General features: G+C 19.7%; 3 protein-coding genes across 11 annotated transcripts in view; 2 read left to right on the top strand and 1 right to left on the bottom strand.

Moving 5' to 3' along the window:
* The first annotated feature begins 2,873 nt into the window (after positions 1–2,873).
* On the top strand, positions 2,874–8,124 carry LOC100576614 (probable ATP-dependent RNA helicase ddx42). Of its 4 annotated transcripts, none has more exons than XM_026445531.1 (10): positions 2,874–3,084; positions 3,435–3,646; positions 5,068–5,108; positions 6,210–6,365; positions 6,697–6,828; positions 6,971–7,174; positions 7,261–7,335; positions 7,451–7,700; positions 7,782–7,854; positions 7,915–8,124. In XM_026445531.1, exons 4-10 carry the CDS (start codon positions 6,323–6,325, stop codon positions 7,918–7,920), a joined length of 783 nt encoding a protein of 260 aa, XP_026301316.1. In that variant the 5' UTR covers positions 2,874–3,084; positions 3,435–3,646; positions 5,068–5,108; positions 6,210–6,322; the 3' UTR covers positions 7,921–8,124. The 4 variants fall into 4 exon arrangements, with proteins under 4 accessions (XP_026301316.1, XP_026301319.1, XP_026301318.1 ...); XM_026445532.1 differs by lacking the exon at positions 2,874–3,084 and adding an exon at positions 3,315–3,339; XM_026445534.1 differs by lacking the exon at positions 5,068–5,108 and having other exon boundaries at positions 6,227–6,365.
* Positions 8,125–8,889: 765 nt separating this feature from the next.
* LOC410636 (CDGSH iron-sulfur domain-containing protein 2 homolog) lies at positions 8,890–10,219 on the bottom strand. Of its 2 annotated transcripts, none has more exons than XM_394113.7 (4): positions 10,079–10,219; positions 9,816–9,907; positions 9,437–9,553; positions 8,890–9,207 (listed from the first exon to the last, which is right to left on the bottom strand). In XM_394113.7, the coding sequence occupies exons 1-4, from the start codon at positions 10,173–10,175 to the stop codon at positions 9,118–9,120; spliced, it is 396 nt and encodes a 131-aa protein (XP_394113.3). In that variant the 5' UTR covers positions 10,176–10,219; the 3' UTR covers positions 8,890–9,117. The 2 variants fall into 2 exon arrangements, with proteins under 2 accessions (XP_394113.3, XP_006557994.1); XM_006557931.3 differs by having other exon boundaries at positions 10,067–10,201.
* Positions 10,220–10,813: 594 nt separating this feature from the next.
* Positions 10,814–22,777, top strand: part of LOC411463 (PH and SEC7 domain-containing protein 2) — a 139,999-nt gene continuing 128,035 nt past the window's right edge. For all 5 annotated transcript variants that reach the window (XR_003306153.1, XM_026445494.1, XM_026445495.1 and 2 more), the window contains exon 1: positions 10,814–11,485. Coding sequence is in view for 4 of the 5 variants with exons in the window: in XM_026445494.1 (XP_026301279.1) it covers positions 11,351–11,485 (135 nt within the window). In the remaining variant the exon portion in view is untranslated. The remainder of the gene's footprint in view (positions 11,486–22,777) is intronic.

Below are 22,777 nucleotides of genomic sequence, written 5' to 3'. Positions count from 1 at the left end.
TATGGATAAAATGTAAAATCTATATTTCGTTTGATATAGATAATAAATAAATATTAGATAATAATAAATAAGATAAGATAATAAATAATGTAACTTTCATTTTAAAATATTTTCTTGATCTTGATAGTTATTGAAATATTTATAATATTACTATTAATTATGCAGAAATATTAAATATGTATTTATTTTTGTATAATTTCTAAAAAATAAAATGAAAAATTATTAATATTAATTATAGCGGATTAACTTTTTCTAAATATAAAATTGTAAAAAACATTAATCACTGATATTTAATCTTTATAATTATATATTTAATTAAAAATGTATACATTAATATGATGATAAACTATTTTTACTTAATTATGCATATAAATATTAAGTATACAAAACTATGTATTGAAATTTAAGAATTAATATTTCTATAATTTTAGAATAATTATAAAATAAATAAAAATTTAAAAATAAGAGATAAAAAAACTCTCTCATTAATATGAAAAATGCAATTTCCTTTTGAGAAGTGAAATAAACCTTTATTTTTATTTTACATTCTCGATCTTATCCGTTACATGTTTAGAATAAAAAATCTCATAATTCAATTTATGAAATCATTTATAATTTTAGATAAAACATTCAAAAAAATGAACTAAAGTGCATTTAATTTCAATATATATATTCTAAATATTCTTTAAAAAAAATTGTAATACTGTAATATTTAATATTTAATATAAATAAAATAAATATAATATATTCTATATTAAAAATATTGATTATTAATTAATAATTATTTTTCTTATAAATTTTATTTTCTATAGATAGTCAAATTTCGAAAATAATTAAGAGATATAAAAAAATATTCAAATAAAAATGAAGAGGACTATTATATAAGTATAAATATCCTTTTTACCGATAAAAAAATATGAGAGATTTCAAGATGAAATGGAATATTATATATTTTTATATATAGCATAATAGTATTAAAATGAATCCAACTCATGACAAAACTATTTTATTTAATAATATAATATGAAATTGTTGGAAAGTTATATATATATATATATATATATATATATATATATATATATATATATATATATATATATTATTATTATACATATATTACACATATATCATGTATTATTTTTTAAAATTAATTTATTTATTGTTTGACATAATAACAATAATAAGTTTATTGATAGTAATATAAAAATAGTTTACAAATTTTCTATAAAATTTCAATTTAATATAAGTTTTTAAAAAATTAAAAAATTAGTTGAAATTATTTATGTTTAGATTTATATATAATTTGCTTTATGATAATTGCATACATCTTTCAAAATTGCTATTATAATTTTTTAATTATTTAAAAAATTAAGAAAATAAATTTTAAGATCTAAAGATTAATTTCTTCTAAAGATTAATTTAATTGATAATTTAATAAATGCATGATCACTTTGTTTTAAATCATTTGTTTTTCTTAAAAATCGCTTAATTGGAAAAATCTTTTAGCAAGGAAAGATTAATCAACGATGGATATGGATAAACAAGAAGAGAATATAAGCAAATATGTAATGGCCGCTTACCTTTCAAATTTGTTTAATGATGTATAAAATATCGTAAGATAAAATATTTACGATACCACTCTGTTTTTAATCTTTTTGTTATTGTCGGATATTGAATAATGGAAATTTCAATATAAAAAGTAAAACTATTTCAATATGAGAAATTAATGTATTTTAATTGTTATAAATTAATATATAATTATCTAATAATAACTAATATTCATTGAGAATTCAATTATTATATAATAAAAATTCTCAAACAATACAAAAAACTTAAGAATTAGAACAAAATGACATATATTTATAATAATGAGTGCAAGTTATATAAAGGAATACATAGATATAATAAATAATTGTCAACAACAATGTCTCTGAGATTTTCGAAATTCTTTTTACTATATTCTATACGTACAATTTAATATTTTATTTCAAATAATGTTTTAAAGTAGCATAATTAAGATAGTTAAGTTAAATAGTTGAAATTTTCAGCTTTACCAAAATTATATTATCAATGCATTAATAAGTTATTATATAATATATTAAAATTATTGATTATTTAGAATCAATTTGCAATTATAGATATCAATTAAAAATAGAGCAAAGGATCTAAATAAATAATCTAAATAATCTAAACCTAAATATTTATCATTAGAATATAATTCTTAAAAAAAAAATTTCTTCTTCAAAATAATCTAATTCTTCATGTTCTATTCATAAGATATACATATATATAAATTTATAAGTGAACTATTTATAAATAATTTGAATAATCAATTTGGCTTATCCGAATAGTTTGAGTAGATTTCAAATTTTAATGATTGGTAATATATATTTGCATCATCAATTTTATTAGGCAATTATATTATTTCTATATGATAAATTTATAAATAAAATAAAATATCGTAAATTGTCAAAATAAATTTTATGTTTTGTTTTTTTTATGTTTATATATTTGCTCTTTATCTTAACTCGATTAATGTTTAATTTAAACTCAACACAAACTCAAGATAGTTAAGTCGAAAATAAGCTAAAAAAAGAATTCAAAAAGATGTCACTATTGTCGATACAAAATTATAATTTTAATCCTAACCTACTTTAGTAAATAATTTCAAATAATTATATTAAAATTTTTTATCTTTTAAGACTACACTTATAATACACAAATAATTAATTTTTTAAATCAATTGATAATTAAATACTTGATACTTTATTTTCTTTTGTTTTTACATATTATTTTAGCCCTCTCTTTCGTTGCTATTATGCTGTCACTATTATACTTACTATACCTATCTCTCCAGTCGCATAGAACGTACAGTAGTATGCTGTTTCTTTCAAGGGAAAGAACAACTCTTAGTGTAGTGGAAGTTAATTTATGCAGAAATTTTAATTTAAAATTATTAATACGTTAAACAATATGGAATAAAATAATAATGTGTAATTCGATGAATTAAAATATTTCAAAATTTATTTATCATGTATTTTATTTTTATTTTATTATTAAAAATGTACTTCAAATACAATTAAGGTGATTATAGTATAAATATTTCTATTGTAAATATAACATAAATAATTTTAATGTAATAATAATATAAATTATAATGATATTTAAAATTTGTTTATTTTTTAAATTTATTTTTAAAAGTTTCAAGCATTTTAAGATTAGATATTTATCTATTATGATCATTTTTTTCTGATAATAAAATGATAATAATTATGATGTTCAATTAATCGATCAAAAAGTGTTAATTCTTTAAAAACTAATATGTATTAAAGAAATGTAGTATGTTAAGATTTTAACTGTTTATTAATAACATATATAATTCAAAAATGAATAACAAGTGAAATAATATGTATATATTTTTTTTTCTACCTTAGAAGAAATAACAATTGATTGTGGGATGTTGCAATTACATGGATTATCGGTGTAATCATTGAATTGTGAATCTATACAAATTATACGACGATTATTCTTCGAGTTTTATCGTTTGCCCTTGTTTCCCGGTTCTTTCTTAAATGCATAGCAATTCTTCACTAAACGACTACAAATAAAGAAAAAGTGGAACATTCTACTTTCACGTTTGACGAAGGTATGAACTTTTAAAGAGTATATTATATATTGAAAAATAAATTAATATATCGCTCTATATGGATTATTTTATTGATCAGAATTTTTCATGATTGTAATTTCTGTGCTTTATTTCATCAAAATTAATGAAATGATTATGATTATGAAATATAAATGTTATATATCATAAAATGATATATTCAAAATACGTGACCAACGATTACATTCTATTGCTTTTGGTTATTTAACATGTAATAATAAAAGTGACGTACTAATTAGACTGTAATACACTATAATTATCGACATCATTATCAAACAATTCTGCATGCAATTAAAATTATTTTTTTATTTTTTTTTTTTTCATTAGTATAAAATATGCTAATATAAATAATATAATATAAATAATATAAATAATAAAAAGAAATAAATATAGAACAAAAAATAGATCAAAGACTAAAGAAACAATAATAAAATTATTTTTGTTACTTTGAAATATTTTTTTTATTTTTTTTACTGAATATTTATCAAATATTTATAGTTAACAATTTTCCATTATATTTATATATGTTCAGAAATTATTAAAATTCATATTATTTTCGTGAATCATTTTGTGCATAAATATGCATATACTAATTATATAAGTTTCTTCATTTATAAATAATTTCTAAGAAAATATCATCATTTTAATTTATAAATAATAAATTAATTTTAATTTTATAAATAATCAAAAAATTGTAAATCATTTAAAAATATTTCTTATTTTCTGTTCAATATATTTCTTATATACTATGCGTAATAAGATAAGAATTTCAATAACTCGTAAAGCTAGAGAAGGAAATTTATTTCTGAGAAACAATCACTATTAAAAAAACTTTTACATTTTTGACATAATAATGCGTTATGGAGAGAATTTGAATCGACAGATTTCCTGCGCATACAATATATTAATTCTGCTACTACATTTTTATATTATAGCATCATATTTTTTGATTTTCATTTTTAATGACATATCAATCTTTTTAATATACATATATAAGATTTTTTTTATAATTTTTTATTCTTAAAAAAATACAATGGAATAATGTATGAACATAAAATAAAAGTGAATATTCATTGATATATTCACATTATATAAATAATATAGCGATTTTTTTTAACATTATAACATTTTTCATTTTTCTTATATGAAAAATAAAATATATAAATATAAATATGTATTATAAACATTATGATTAATTAATTATATAAGTCATATTAATCATATTAATCAATTGAAATAAAGTTTATTTTATTAATTTCATCAAATAAATTTTTCAAATGTTATTCAGTTTAAGATATAGACAATAAATATTGTAATATTATGAGAAGTATATATCATATTGTAAATTATTTATATACAAGTATAAATAATAATTGATTTTTTTTTTATTTATTCATGGATAGCAAATACTCTGAAGTTCAAGGAGAAAAAAAATTAATAGCAGGTAAGAAACTCAATTGGTATAGTAGTAATCTAAGAAACAGAAGCTGATCAGTCAAATATATTTTTGTTAAATTTTATTATTTAAATTTTTTCTTTTTTACATATCTTAAAAATATAATGTTTATAACATGTGCTATTTTGAAACAAAAATACTCATATAAGAGTATATTTATAGATGGCGTTACTTTAGATAATTAAAATTTGTTAAACATTCAGTCTAATAGAGATATATAAGAATAATAAAAAATAAAAGATAGATAGAAATAGAAATATAATAATAAATAAAAAATTTTTTTATAACACGATTTTTGGCTTATAAAAATATACAATTCATATAAAATTCATAGTTTTGTTTTAAATAATTATTATTAATAATTATATTATCATAAATCATTAATTTTATTTATTATTAAATCATATAAATATTTAATAAAAAATTTCTGATTACATTGAAAAATCACTCATTCTGAAGTAAGTAAATTAATGAATTTTAATTATATTTTTAAAAATTTACTTATTTCACTTATTATATTATATATACATATTTCGAATTCAAAATATTAAAATGAGATTTATATTATATAAAAAGAAATATATTTTGAAAGATTATTATTAAATTTAATATTTATTTTGATAAATTTATTATATTATATTTAAAAAAAAATCTTAAAAGAAAAATATAAATAAATATAAACACAAAAAAAATTATTTTGATATAAATATATTTAAATTTAAATTTTTTATTTTATTTTAAAATATGCTAAATACACACACACACGCACGCGCATGTGCGCACGCACGCACGCACACACACAATATTTAAAATTATAATTTACAATTATGTTAATTAATCTTTTTTATAATCGAAATTAAAGCATTTAATAAAAAATATTTAGAAATTGATATTAATTATTTATTGATCTTATTATTTATTTAATTAAATATATTTAAATAAAATATTGAAGACACTATTAATACTATTTTTAATGCTATCATACAATTAAAAATATATTTGTTTACCTAGTTTATCTAAGATAATAGATAAAACCAATAGTAGATGGTGGGGTTCTAAAATTGATAATTGTAATCAATTTGATTTCAGGTTCGATTCTGTCATAGGTGATTAAGACTTGGGAAGCAATAATAAAAAGTGTGTGCAAAAACGCAACAGTTTAGAATTCGAGAGATAAAAAATAGAAATAGCAGAAAAAAAAAATGTTTCAATTGTCGGTGACTTTTGTTTTGATGATTTTATTTGGTAAGACTGAAATGCTATCATATTTTTATTATATATCAATGATTAAATGAAACATTTGTTTAAATGTGATACTCTAGCTACAGATAATGATCTCCTCAATATTTAAACAATCGAATTAACAATAGATTTATCAAATAATATAAAAATAAAAATATACAAACTTCTTTTATTTTTAAAATCAGAAATAGTTTTACGTAAAGTGTGTGCCAATTGATGAATATTTATATGTTGTTAATTTTTATATATATTTATTTATATTATATTATTATTATACTTTGTATATATATTTTTATAATAGAAGAAGAATGATTATTTTATGATTCGTTATTAGTTAGTAAAGTGTCTCCACTTCTACAAGATGAACAAGAAAATAAAATGAATATTGACATAAACTTAAACAAAATGGCTAATATTTTGAATAATAATAAAACAATTAAATCTTCAATGAAGACTATAGAAAAGGGTAGGTAGAAATAACTTTCTTAATAATTTTTCTTAATTCGATTAAAATGTGATCAATATTCTTACATAATTTACACTTAATGATAGATAAATTATTGTTGTAAAATGTACTGAATATTTTACTATTTTTATTTTAAATATAGAAACAATAAACGAAAACAATAACTTTATATTAAAAAATTCAATCAATACAGTTGTAAGCACGAGTGAAATAAAAAAAAAAAGAAATGAAATACAAAATTGTAGTTCTACAAAAGAACAACTCGACATGCTTAATTGTAATGTGACACCACACGATGATGATGATGATGACAACACAGAACAAATTCAATCATTAAATTTTACAGGTTTTTATTATAATTATATGAAATTTAAATAATTACAAAATTTTTATATTATTTTATTATATATTATTTATATTTTTTTTTACAAGAATCTACGATAACAATTGCGGATATTACGAGTATTAATGTTGAAACAGATCACTCCATAAATAATAATAATTCAGGTATAAAAATATATTTTATCGCAATAAATTATTTTGTAAAAATAATGCAACCATTAAAAATTAATTGCATATTTTAAACATTATTTTAAATAAAATATATATTTTATTATAATAGATACAAGTACAAATTTAAAACATACTACTAATATTAATGAAGCATCGATTGATTTTATATCGCCATTGCTAGTAGATAAAGTTGTTGCAAATATAGGCTCTGAGGATATTGTTGAAGCTATGAAATCTATCAATCATACAAACAACAAACATATGTCTTCAGGAATTATAGCGTTAGTTACCGCAATCAGTTTTGCTGTAGCAATTGCATTGCTATATATTGGTATGATCGTTTGGAGGCGGTATATTGAGTGAGTATAAAATTTATCATTGTTTTTATTATACGATAATATAAATTATAAATTATTTTATTTAATATTTATATATTTTAGATATCGATATGGACACCGAGAATTACTTGTTAATGAATTAGAATTTGACACTAATGATTTGCGACATTTTGAGGTATGTTAAATAAATATTTAATAGATTATATATATAATAATTTCATTTTATATGTTATAGCTGTGATTTAACAAATGCAATAGTTTGTAGAGAAGAAAAAAAAATAATAATAATTCATAGCTAAGGCTGATAATATAACTATGAAGATTTATTGATCTGTGATATTAGGCATGCATTATCAAACAGTCAAGACACCAAATATATTTGGATAATATTGTATATTTCTTATAATATAAATGTTTTATATATATTATGAATCTATTTTTTCAACTTGTTGATCGTTTTTTCTTTGTCCTATAGAAATTAAAATAATATTCTGTTAAACAATATAATATTATAAGTATCAATTAAATGTTTCATAAAAAAATTAAAGATATTAAAATATCTACCAATTTTTTTTTTAAATTAGTCAACCAATAATCTTCATCTTTTTGCAATATTTAAAGTTGTTAAAAATGTAATAAATTAAATCTTTGTAATGTATTGTTATCATTTTTTCATTTGTTTTTATATTGTAAAATGAATATGTAAATATTTTAATCAATTAGTGAATTATTTTTTTAATAACATTTTTATTTTTAAACAATTTAATTAAAATAAAATAATATAATGTTTATCTATTATATAGAAAATTATTACATTTATTGGACATATTTTTTTAGAGAATGGTTCTAAAAATTAAAGTAAACACAAAAGTTGATATAAAAGAATATCATAAGTTATAAATAATTTAGATTTGAATTAAAGTGAAATGAAAGTGAAATGAGATATTTCTATCATCTGATGTGTCTTTCACTTCATTTAATGAATTTCAGTTTTTATTTATAAATTACATAATAAATAAATTTCTATTGACATTTTATATATTTTTATTATTTATTTATTTATTACTATATATTTATTTATTCATTTTATATATTATTATTATTTATTTTGATTTTTAAATCTTTCAAAATATTTCAAAAATATATTAATATATTCATAATTATATGATCATATGTAACTTAAGTTACATAATTACTGACAAAACAAATATTTATAAGAATAAATATTTATTTATAAACTAATAACAAGTAACAAATGCGTATTTTGCATTTTGTACTTAACATTATTCTTTTATTCATTTTGAAAATTTATCTACATTAATATTTAATGCATTTTTTTATGAGATACCTACATTTTTGTTTGCAGAAATAGTTTTTTTCTTGTTATTAATCAGATTGAAAGTACATACAATAACATTTGTGTATGGATTGGCACACATTAATCTTTCTTTCTTGTAATTACAAGAGGACCCACATTATCATTCATTTCTTCATTATGACGTCCATGAGCACCATCGCAATATGGCCACTGATATAATAAATATAATTGTAAATATTAATCATAATTTTTCTGTTAAATTTTATTAATATTAATATTTTTTATATGCATATAATTCATATATAAACAAGTCATATAATTACATAATATCTATTTATATGACTCACAAAATTATTTTTGAATATTTGAAATATAGTTGATTAGAATGAATCAAATACAAAAACTTAAATAAAAATTTTTAAAAAATATATAAACTTACATTTTTAGATCTCCAACAACGACAAAATGCAGCTTTTTCAGTAATATCTTCTATATCAACTGAATCTACTACTTTATTTACATCTTTTTTTACACTGAGATTTACAAGTCCACATGGCTGTATATAGATAAAAGATAGATGACGTAATTTATTAATTATTTAATACAAGGAATTCTTTGTAAATGATGTTTATTGTAAATATAAATTTATGGATTCATACAAAATATATAACATTTGTATATAAAGAAAATAGAAATGAAAATATAAATGTCTGAAGCAATATTGTTATATAATCAAAAGAAAATAAAATATAAGCTAATATTTAATTACGACGTCCTTGATATTTTATAATAATAATAGGCAAATATATTATACTTACTGGTCTAGCCAATGGACAAAATGCTTTATATGACATGTAACCAATACCTGCTACTAATGCGGTAGGTGGAATTAAAGCAATCCAATCTCGTACTAAATGAAAATGAAAAAAAAATTCATAAACTCATACTTATAAAATTGATATAGAGAAAGTGGTACAGTAGTAATTTGCAATGTCACGATTAAAATTTATTTCTAAAAAATATTCAATATGATTCTATTAAATTATTAAATATATTATAATTATATTACTTAATTTCTTACTTCCAAGTCGAAACCATCCTCCTATTGAATCTGGAATAGGTAATCCAGCTAAATAATTTGGAAGAGTTACTTTAACGAGATGTGCTATTGGCATCATGATTGTTACTACTATAGTCAATTTACAATTTTAAATACAACTTGTGCTTTGTATTTGAACTATGATTATTTTTTTCAAATTTACAAAGAGAAATATGTAAATTAAAAATATAAAATACTTTTATATGCATTTATATAATATATTTTAAATACAATATATAATACATTGCATTTTTAAACACTTTATCTATATAAAATTATTATAATATTAAATAAAATAACAAATTATTTAAAATTTGAAATATTTAAATATAATATTACATTTTTTTATATCTGATTCTTCTGTATCTATCACTTTTATTTCTATATTCAATTATTTTTAATTATAATATATACATTATATAATATATAATATATAAACATGCATCGCATTGTGTACATATTGTAGATTATAAATTTTTTAAATCCATAAAAATTTAAAAAAATTTTTTTAAATTTATCTAATTTTTAAAATCATTATAAAATATACTATTATAAAATAATACAATAAAAAGTATTCATATTATATGTATATTTTTTTAAATAAAAAATATATAAATACTTATATATATTTTTAATTCTATTATTGCCGGTAAATTTTGATTAACGTAGTAAGAAAGGTGAAGGACCGGTAGGGTTCGTGAGATGCCTTGTAAGTGGCGCCATCCAGTCGTGAGGCGTTCGCCGGGCAGAGTGGAGGTGGTTACGTTGTCCGCAAGGATATGTGGTCGGTTACCGCGACGCCGCCGCGGTTCGCGCAGGCACAGGTACGAAGTGCGCGCGTTTTCGAGGCGGTATCACGAAAAGCGCAGGAGTGGCGTTTCTACGTATCGTTCCGATATCACTGCTACAGTTCATCGTTGATGTACAGTGGGTAGTAGGAAGTTCGTAAATCGGCAAAAAAAGAGGAAAGACGAGAGGAAAAGAAGAAGAAAGAAAAGAGATAGAGCGCGGTTCTATCGCGCGGTGCAGTGTGAAAAGTGTTCGCGAAGGAGGCTTTTGCTTCCTCTTGTGTGTGCGTGTACGTGCGTGTGCCACAGCAAAAGCACGTAAGAACGTAACTAGTGACACACGGAAGAAGGAGAGAGAGAGAGAGAAAGACGAATAAACACGGGTCGTCGGATAATCCTTGTGTACGGTGTGCGGGTTTCGTGAATGTGCGTCAAATGACAGTGAGGTGATCAATGTGCTCGAAACATGGCTGAGGAGCTGGTGGTCACCCTGAACCGCGGCGACTCATCCGGATTTGGGTTTTCGCTCCTTGGTACCGCGGGTTTGCCGCACGTCATCTACGACATCGTTGAAAATTCGCCGGCAGCAAAGAGCGGCAAGGTGAGTATTTGCTTTGATCATATATTCTATACATTTGTGATTGTCTATTGCGTATCACAAATAGAGAGAGAAGTTTGAAAACATTTAAAAATAGGATTAGGGAAAGAATAACCCCAAGTTTTACTTATACACATATTACATGCTTATCGAGAATCCTGCGAAGAAGGCTCCTCAAAATAACGCCCGGTGTATATCGACCCGTGTTATTATCGCGAGCACCCTCTGTCGCCCTGTCTGTTTCTTGACCTTTGATTATTTTTTATTTTCACATTTTATAAGTCGTGTTGCTAATGTTTCTTATATTAGATTGTAACATATGAAACATCTAATTTAATATTTTATATTCTCTATCAGGAACAATCTTAAGATTGATATAATATCGTTCAGGATTGGAAAATTACAGTAAACTGAGGTAAAAGAAGTTGACATCATTTCTGAAAACAATATTTATATATGTCGCATAAGCTATATCCTATAAAATAGAATGAGATAAAGCAATAGAGCTTTGTTTTAGCGAAGCGAAATGGAGATGCAAATGTTATACTGATTTGGAAAATATCGTGTGTATGTATATATTATTTATCTGCAATATGATTTATATAAAATACTGAATGTCGATATATGCTTTTTTGTTTTGTGCATTTTAATTTTTTTTAATTGAAATATTATCAACAATCTCTTTATAATGATATAAATATACATGAAATTCAAATTGTTTTCTTTTATTTTATAATCAAAAATTGTGATATTATTAACATAAATTAAATAGGATGTTATTAAAAAATTATTATTACTTTGTATCGGTTTCTTAAAATTTTTTGTAGCGATATTAATTTTGAAAATAAAAAATAAAAATCTTGAAAGATTTTATGAAATTCATAAATAATTATCATCGATAATTTTAATCGAATTTAGTCGAAAAAAATAATATTATATTTCATATCTTAGTTAATATATGTATATTATATCTTAACGTCGACAGTGCAGGGATGCTGATTGGTTGGGTGGGATCGGTTTAACGGCCACATTCCAGCCTGTCGGTCGGTCTCTCTGTCCGTATGCTCTTTCTTCTTTCCTTTTTCCCTTCTCTTTATATCTATCTTTATTTTTCTTTTTCTCTTTCCTGTTTCCTGGGGAAGGTATTTCTTCTCAAAGATACGAATTGGAAAATTTGAATCAAGAAAAATGGATCTTTTATATATTCTTATGAGCTTTATTTGATATCATTTATTTGATATCGTTTTTTTTAAAATGGTTTCTCATATTTTCAAATCTGAAATATTTTCAGTTAGTATTACAGTCGCTATAACTAAAAAAACGAAATTAACTTATTTTATATAAATAATAAATCAATTTATAGCATCATATTTAATTTTCCAATATCTTTTATTTATATTTATTGCATATATTTTATTTTTTAAATTTTAAATATTCTAGTAATTTTTCATATTTTTATTATAAAAATATCAATATTAATGTTAAAGAAAATATATTATTATAATATACACACACACACACACACACACACATATATATATATATATATATATATATATATATATATATATAATCAAATTTTTTAATAAAAAATCAAAATCAAATGGTATTAGATTGATTTCAAATTATCGAGTAATTTGCACATTTCAAATATGTATATTTTTGTAAATTTATATATGCATATATTTTTTTACGATTAATAATTTTTTTCGTAGTATCTCATATTTTTTTATAAATCGAATGTATTCTTTCTCTCTTCTTTTTTTATTTTTCCCTTTTTTATTTTTTTATTTTAACGTAAAATAGATCGATTATTTGTTCGTTTGGTTTACTGACGTCAATAAAAGAATTTTGTATAGCAGATGCAAAAGAGATAGATTAACCGTCATTATGTGGACCAGTTTCACAACGAGTTCATAAACCACAATTGTGATTGTAATATCGTAAATAAAAAGAACCATAAAAAATAAGTTTAATGATTATTATAAATAATGTATTTTTTTTCTAATTATGAAACAAATCAATGTGAAACATTTTTTTGAAATTTTAACAAATTTTTTCAAAGATTGAATTATTTCTTTCTTTTTTAATTTTATGAGTAGACATTTATAGATTAGTTTTATATGAATGCAAATGTATATTTCTATGTATGGAATATAGAAGTGTAATACATTCAAGCAATCAAAGCGAATGTCTCAAAAAGAGCAGAGCGCGCATGCGTATAATTTTTTGTATTCCGCATAACTGTCATTCGCAAGAAGAATGCGTATAACAAAGGAGTAGTCATTACGCGTGATTGGAATGTTACTATGTGTATAATATAATTATCTCTTTTTCCTTCTTTTCATTTTTCTTTTTTTTTTGGAATTCTTAAAGTTCTATTAAGTAAAGTGATGTGATTAAAATATATATATCATATATATATTCATGTGATATTTTATGACAATAATTCTAGATTATTGTAATATATATTATAAATATGTGTAGTATACATTTCATAAGTATGATGGACTTTGGATATCTTTTTAAAAAAACTCTTTATATAAATATGGCAATGATGAATTGCAACTCAAAATAGATAACATTAGATAACATTACTTATTATGGAGATATGAAAATATTTTTTATTTTGATACGAAATATAAATACATGAAAGAATATAAATTCGCAAAAGTCAGAATTGAATAAAATCATTTAAAAAAAATAAGATATCATTCATCATTGTTATTGGATTGTTACTAATGCATATTTTCCATAGAAGATAAATATTTTTATATTAATATAAGAATATTAACAATATTGTTTGTACTAAACAAAATAAAAATTCGACATCATCGTTTTAATGATTTCTTAATTTACATTGATATTTTCCCCACAAAAAATTGGAAATATTTTATCGGATTTATTTCGTCGGGCATAATAATATAAAAACGAAACTGACGAATTGAATTATTTGTTTTATTTTAAAATATATAATATATAATATATATAATATATAATAAATATAAATATATAATATATAAATATATAATATATCATTATAAATACCATTGTAAATCTTGGAAGCAAATTAAATCATATTTAAAATTCATTGTTTAATTATTACAAAAAGCATATATATTTAATATTGTTTTCTCGAAACTATATGTTATAATATTTGTAAAATTGTTTTCTTGCATTGTTAAAAACAATATCAGAACGAGGTTAGGACAGTTGCCATTTAATGAATCATTGGCAAATTTCACGCTTATATATGTTATTATTATATATATTATGCTATTTGTACCGCTTACTTGGAGTTATTATTTTTATATAGGAATTAATAATTGCAATATTGAATTTGAAAAAAAAATGCAAATATAAAATGCAAATAAATAATGAAGTATTAAATATTTAAAAAATATTGAAATATATGAAATATTGAACATAAATATTTTTATTAGGAAAGAAAATGTGATATATTTAAAATATTAATAATAATTTTAATATTATTTAATTCGTAATATCGTAAATAATAGAATTAATTAATTACTAATTTTTAGATAATTTTAATATTTCCAACTCAATGTGTATAGAATAAAAAGGAATAAAAAGGAATAAAACTCAAATAAAAAGGAATTGAATTTTAATTTTTTAAAATTTTTCAGTAAGTATTCAATCGTTGCAATCATAATTAAAAATATTAAAAGAACATTAAAATAATTTATTTAATCAATTTACTTATATTAATTTTATAATTTTATGATTTCATATTAATTTTGTAATGATTTTAAGATTACGAAATGTTATATGAAATTTTAGATTTTAATAATATATTTAATATGTTAATTCGGTATATTGAAGATGAATGTAATTTGAAATATTCTATAAAACTTATTAAAAAGATTATTGTGTATCAATGTGAATTATTAATTAATTAATAAATAAAAATAGAAAAGTGCATACAGTGAGTACAAATTGTTTCATGTATCAAATGCAATATACAATTTAAAATTTCCAAAGTTATACTTCTGATTATTGTATATAAATTTTAAGATTTAAAATTGATATTTATCTAAAATGATTATTCTTATATTGATTTTTTATTTTATTTGATTAAGTTATAAAAAAAATAATTTTATTATTACTTTTTTAATATTATAAAATAAAAATTGAAATACTATTATTCTAAATTATTTATATTGTAATAAAATTATTATTTAATTTTTCAATTAGATCAAAATTTCAGATATTATTATTTGAAATATAAAATTTTATTATATTATATTATATTATATTATATTATATTATATTATAGTTTTTCTATATTATTCACTTTATTTCTTTCATTCTTTAGAAAGTTTTTATTTATTTTAAACAAACAGATATTTTAAATATGCTGCATTTCCTTCATTAATTTTGAATTTATTTTATTTATGTTAATTTTTTTTTAATATATTGAATTTTGAAAAGTTTAAAAAATTTCAATATTTAATTATTAAAATTTTAATTTCGTTATTTACATACTTTATTAATAAAAAATTTTAAATTAATTATTAAACTAATTATTAAAAAGTTTTTTATATTACAATCAATTTTAATTTTTGTTTATATAGATATTAATATTTATTGATATTTCTTGAAGAGAAGAATTTTTTTTTCTTTTTATTTCTTTCTAGAAATATATTTTTTATTTAATATTTCTTTTTTTTTTATTCAGAATTGAAAAAAATTATTTTTAAATATAACTAATGATTCAATCAATTCGATGGCTATTATTTGAAGGTACTCATAGCTATTTTTTATTGAAATAATGCATGCTTTTATATTAAATATAAATGATTTCTGTGTTAAGAATTTTAGATATTCAATTAATCAAATAAAATTATAATAAAATTATAAAATTATAACAATTTTATGTATATATATAATGTCTACAATTTTTCTTCATTAGAATCAAAGAAAATTTTTTTAAACTTATATTTTTATTTAATAAAAGAAAAATTTATTCAAAATCATAAAATAAATATAACTTTTTGTAATCAATATTATTTTTAAAATAAATTTATCGATAAAATAATTTTTAATTTTCAATAAAACAGAAAATTTATATTAGTTTCAACAATACAATTAATAATACAACAATGAAAAAATAAAAATTTTTTCACATTTTAATTAAAAAAAGAAGTAAATATCATTTATCTTTTAGATACATACGGATTTTACTTTTTATTCCTCCATTATTTTCAAATATAAACATAAATTCGAATAATTAATCTAGAGTCTTAAAATCCAAAATTGATCAATAAAAAATTTTCCATTTTTGCCGTAAACCACAGTTAAAATAGAAATTCCGAACAGCAATGTAATTCTTCAATGTAATTCTCTATACAATCATGTTTTCACGAAATATATTAACAAACTATATCATTTCAATGTGTATATTTATAATATAATGTGTATTATTTTATAATATAAAATATACAAATATGCATAAGCATATTTTTGTTATGCGATGTATACTTCTGATCAACTTTCTTCTTCCTTTTAGTTATGAAATTAATTTTGACCTATTTGTTTTTAGTAATTAAACAACGTATATATGTACCACGTGATAAGATACACGTAATCGCAAATGTGCTCGTTAAAATGAAAACGAACTTTGTTTATTCACAGAATTGAGTTCTTTTTAATCTTTTTTTTTTTTTTAATAATGATAATTTTTCGATTAGTTTAACTCTATTAGTAAATTAGCATTGGATAATAGAGCGTGATTGATATGATTGATACACTTGAGAAATAATTGATAATTTAAAAAAAATAATTGAAAATATAAATTGGATTTTGTATATTGTACACGTAGAAATGTATTATTATTAAATTTTATTAATATCACTTCCAAGCGTTCCAATATGGAAAATATTGTAATATCTGAAAAATATTTATATAAATCTTTGACTATTCAGCATTATTTCTCTACAAAAATACTTTTAAATCTCTGAAATATCATTTAAAAAAATTTTTTAAATTTATATAAAATATAAAAACTGTTTTTATAAGATAATTACTAAATGAAAAATTAAGATTTTTTTAGTTGATATATATATAATTTTTAGATTTTTCTTTATGATTTTTTAAAGGTAAAATATTGGAAATGCAGCTAATATTGGCGATTTGGCAATGTAAATTAGTGATTTGATAGCTCATTGAGGAAACAATTCTGGCAGCAAAAGTTTTCATTATGGTTTTATTTTTTTTTTTCATTTTCATGATGGATTGTATGTAAACTGCATGCAAAATATACTGACTTATAAAATTTTTCTTCTTATGCTTCTTTTTTTCATGAAAAAATCATCAAAGACACTTGTTTATCTATTATTTCTTATCACATTATTATTTTATATTTGTTCGATCATAAATAAATGTATATACGTATATGCATATACATATATGCAGTTATGTGAAAAATTATTTCGTTGTTTCAAATGATTATAAAAAAAATGTCATAAAATAAATACTTATATTTTATATTAGAAATCTCTTTTATTAGAATGTCAATAGTTGATTGATACCTTTGGAAAGATTATAATATCTGAAATGAAAATTTTTTTTTTGATTCATAAAATATGTGATATATATATATATATATATATATATATATATATATATATATATATATATTAATCTAGAATATATTATAATTTCGACAGAAACTATTTTCTATTTACCAGATTAGCAGTTTTTTTTTTTAAATAATTATACAATTTTAATTTTTTTTATTTTATTCATATTGTATAATTATATATATCCATATCGTATCATCATTATGTTTAAATATATATATATATATATATTTATATTATATATTTTAATATATATATATATATATATATTTCTTTGAATTTTTTTGTGACATAATTATAGTCAAATCACTGACGGATTTTACGATTTCACTATATCGCATCTCGTTTGAGGTATAATTCACTGTTAGAATAGTATTATGCAATGGTTGCGTGATAACATATACGACAAAAGAAGTTGAAGTTTCTTGATAGAACCTGCACGCGAACCTGAACAATTAGTCTGACGCGCGGTATACGTCGTCGAATTTCTCGAATTTATCGATTGATCGCCTTGATAGCTGGAAGACGAATGATCCTTCCTGGTTTATGTAATTAGGGTTCTTGAGCCTATTACCATGTCTCGGTAATCTTGTGGATCGGAATAGCGATTGATGATGTAGGATCATTCGAAGATTTGTTATATGTATATTTAGAAATTTAATGTAATATATTTAATTATTTATTTATAATTAGTAGCATAATTTTCTTTTATATATATCTACATTATATTTTTATGAAATATGAAATTATATTTTCTTATTATTTATATTTTCTTTCTTAAATAATAATAATTTAATCATTAAATATAATTTAATTTAATCATTAATATAATTAGATTTTAAATATATTATATATTTAAACGATCAGAAGTAAATTTTTAAATCTGTAAATTTTAAAATCTGATTTTTTAAATCTATAAAATATATAATTTAAATTTATTTTATTGATAATTGATTATTTGATTCATTTATTATTAAATTCTGAAAATTTAATTATTAAAAAAAAATATATCTAAATATTATCTAAACAAATATTTTCAAGTTCTCAAAATATTATTTCTTAAAAATATTTAAATGTTCAGTTTTTCAATTTCCATAAAAATATTTCTAAATCTGATTACTTAAGAAAATAACTAAATTTTTTACTAATCAATATTAATTTTTTATAAAAATATCTCTAAATTTCTTAAAATTAGATTTTAAAATCTGAATTTTTTAAATTATAATGTTTTTTAAAAATATTTCTAAAATCTGATTTTTTAAAAAAAGATATCTACTTCTATAATTATTTAATCTTAATCCTTCATAAAGATATTTTAATTTTTAAATAAAAACATTAAATCTCTAAATTTTTATATTTCTTAAAAATATATTTATAAAACACCGTAAGTCATTTGTAATAAAATCTTCATTTTTTTATTTACATCCTATGTGGAGCAATGATATTATTATTGACTTTATTATTATACCATGTTTATGTAAAGTAACAACACGTTGATTTGTAGAAATGAATATAGCGGGTTAAAGATCGAATTTAAACCTTTTCTATATATCTATAGATATTACTAGAGAACTGGTAAAATCGAATCTGAGAAGCCGTAGTTATTTATCCGCAGCTTCTGCAATATCGGATCGACGTTACGATTGATACTTATATCTTACATCGTGCACTTATCTGACGTATTAATTTCCGCTGAATTTCCAAGGGGTAATTCGATCTAAATCGATCACGATCGAAAGTGGGACATTGCGTGTAGACCCTCGTGTCAAGGTATATACTACCTCTACGACACTTTATTTTTTACGATAGTATTTCCCAATCTTGTTTGAGTGTCGAATTTTTTTTTATATTAATCTCCTGATATAGAATAGAATAATTAAATTTAACGAAATAAGAAAAATAAAAAATAAAGAATAAATTTGCATTTCAAAATGTAATTTTAATTTAATGAACTTAATTATTTTTTTTTACTTTAATACATATGTTCTTTTTATCAATCTGAATATTAGAGGATAAGTATGTTTATATAATAGAACTTCACGTTTATGTATAAAAATTCTACAAAACTTTTTTTTTTAAAATAGATATATAATAATTTATCAAATATTATAAATTTGGAAACAATTTTATAATAAATAAATATTTGTGCATTTACAAAATTTGAATGTTCAAAAATTCACCCAATGCATATGATATATAAAAAGATATAAAATATTCAAAATATAACATGTATTATTATTATTATTTTGAAAAATGAAGTGAATCTCTATTTAAATTATATTTAATTATGTTTATAAAAATTTAAATTTGCATAAAAATCTGCATTCTAATAATAATAATGAATTATTTTTTTATTTATTTTCTAGATACAAAATAAAAGATATAATTTATATTTCTAATTGTATTATATTATATTATAAAGACATTTATATCTACATATATCATTTAAAATGAATTATGTACTTATCTATTAAACTATTCATTATTGAAAGAAATGTTTCAAGTAAGAGTTTATTTTGTTTCTAGGAGGACATATTATAACAAATTTTACGTAATTGAACGTGTCTTAGATATTTTAAAATAATCTTTATTTTTTAAAATGGAATTATATATTTTCAATTATATACGTTCAGTATTGTATATGTTTAAATAAATTTATAATCTCTTTATAAATTTATGAATTCATGATGAATTCATAGATCTAAATATATTAATGTCCTAAAGTTATTCAAGGTCATTTGTTTTTTATTATGCTTCAAAATTTATCTTCATCTAGAAATTATTTTTCAATTGTATTCGAAATGATGATCCCAATCAATGCATTGATTTACTTTATCTCTAAAAGATATCTTCATCTTTAATATTGTAGAAATAATTTATTAGTAATTATTCTTTATGATTTTTCATATTATTATAGATAGAAATATTTCTCTTTCATAAATTTGATCTTTTATGAAATTTCTTCTATGAAATTCCATGCTCATAAAAAATACATATTATATCTACATGTTATATCAAATCAAAGATCTAATTATGATTATATCATTAGTGTAACTTAAAATTATATTCAAAATAAAATTTTGAATCATATTTACGATCAAATCAACGAAATATTTTAATGAATAAAATCTTGGAAATTCGAAAATAAGTTCTGAACGAAAGTAAATAACTCTGAATGATCTTGGAAGACCAATATATTTAAATCAATGAATTATTTATAGAATTATATATCTGTATGAATAAAAACATGTAATTTTATTAAAAAAAATAAAGATCATTATTGAAATTTTTTTTTAATAACAAGAAGTTTAAAAAATAATTGTATTCATTTCAAATGGGATATCTTGTATAAATGAAATGATGTAAATAAATGGAACTTGTAAATTAAACTCCAACTTTCAGTTATATATTTAATATATTTATTCATATACGTAATATATATATAATGTATTCAATAATAATATAGTGTTAAATAAAATTAATCATTAACGATTACAATTAAATTTTTAATCAGTTAATGATTAAATTAATCGAGAAAGATATTTGAGATCTAATTGAGATTAAAATAGGATTTAACCATTAATATCATAAATAATTTTATTAATTTAATCGCGATTTTTTTAACGATTAATGTTATTTTATGATAATAATTGTAATTTCATTACAATTTTTATTTTATCAATATCTAATTCTTGTCACAATTGATGATAATGACAACATTTTTGATACTTATCTCTCGCTCTTATTTATAATTATAATTTTTAATTATTTATAATATTAATAGTATATTATTAATAAAATAAAGTAATGTAATTAAAATGATTTAGAAAATATTTTGTGATCTCCATAATAATTTTATTATTCAAGTTTTTTAATATTATTCATATATCAATTCTAAAGTTGATGAAATATTAATAATTTAATTTGATTCATTTTTGACTTATTTCAATTTTCAATTTGATTCATTCTTTTACATTCAGGGATTTTTAGAATAAAATTAAGAATTAGTCATTGTTAAAAATCAATAAAAATATTTACATAAATTCAAGAAAAATTTTTTTTAAAATAATTTCTATATAATTCTTCGATTATTAAATGAAATAATATAAATTTCTCAATTGAATATTTTATATTAGTTTATTTTTATTAGAATTTTTTTTATATATTTGTTTAAATTATTTTAATATTGAAAAATATTTAATAAAATTAATTAAATTTGATGTGAAATATAGTTAAAATAAATTTTAGAAAAATCCATAAGAAAATGTAAAAATTTGATTTAAGATTTTAAGTAGATTTCCGAAATTTAAAATCCTAAGAAATTTAAATCTCTAAATGTTCAGAATTTAATTTTTTTTCTCTAAATATATCTTAAATCTTTAAATATTAAAATTCGATTTTTTCAAAATATCTAAATCCATAAAGAAAATCTTTCCATAAAGAAAATTTATCCTAATAATGAGGGAAACTATGAAATTATAATTAAATTTATTTAGTTATAAAATTCACATATATTTTTTTTTGAATTCTAAGAAATAAGAAATAAGAAATAAGAAATAGATATGATGAAATCATACGTATAATAATAAATATAGTATCAAATATACATATAAATATCTTTTCAACTATATTTATATATAATATATTATCAGAAATATATATAATAATATATAATCAGGAATTCATTATATTC

This window comes from Apis mellifera, linkage group LG15, assembly GCF_003254395.2.
Source record: "Apis mellifera strain DH4 linkage group LG15, Amel_HAv3.1, whole genome shotgun sequence".
NCBI lineage: Eukaryota > Metazoa > Arthropoda > Insecta > Hymenoptera > Apidae > Apis > Apis mellifera.
This window is presented reverse-complemented; position numbering and strand designations above follow the sequence as displayed.

Bases quoted from the DNA above. Each gene is read 5' to 3' on its own strand.
- LOC100576614 (XM_026445534.1), top strand. From the start codon at position 6,323: ATGTTTCAATTGTCGGTGACTTTTGTTTTGATGATTTTATTTG. The intron at 7,336-7,450 runs GTATAAAAATAT...TTATTATAATAG, and splicing joins CATAAATAATAATAATTCAG to ATACAAGTACAAATTTAAAA. The intron at 7,701-7,781 runs GTGAGTATAAAA...TATATATTTTAG, and splicing joins GTTTGGAGGCGGTATATTGA to ATATCGATATGGACACCGAG.
- LOC410636 (XM_006557931.3), bottom strand. From the start codon at position 10,175: ATGATGCCAATAGCACATCTCGTTAAAGTAACTCTTCCAAATTATTTA. The intron at 9,908-10,066 runs GTAATATAATTA...ATTTTCATTTAG, and splicing joins ACTTGGAAGTAAGAAATTAA to TACGAGATTGGATTGCTTTA. The intron at 9,554-9,815 runs GTAAGTATAATA...ATCTATATACAG, and splicing joins TTTGTCCATTGGCTAGACCA to CCATGTGGACTTGTAAATCT.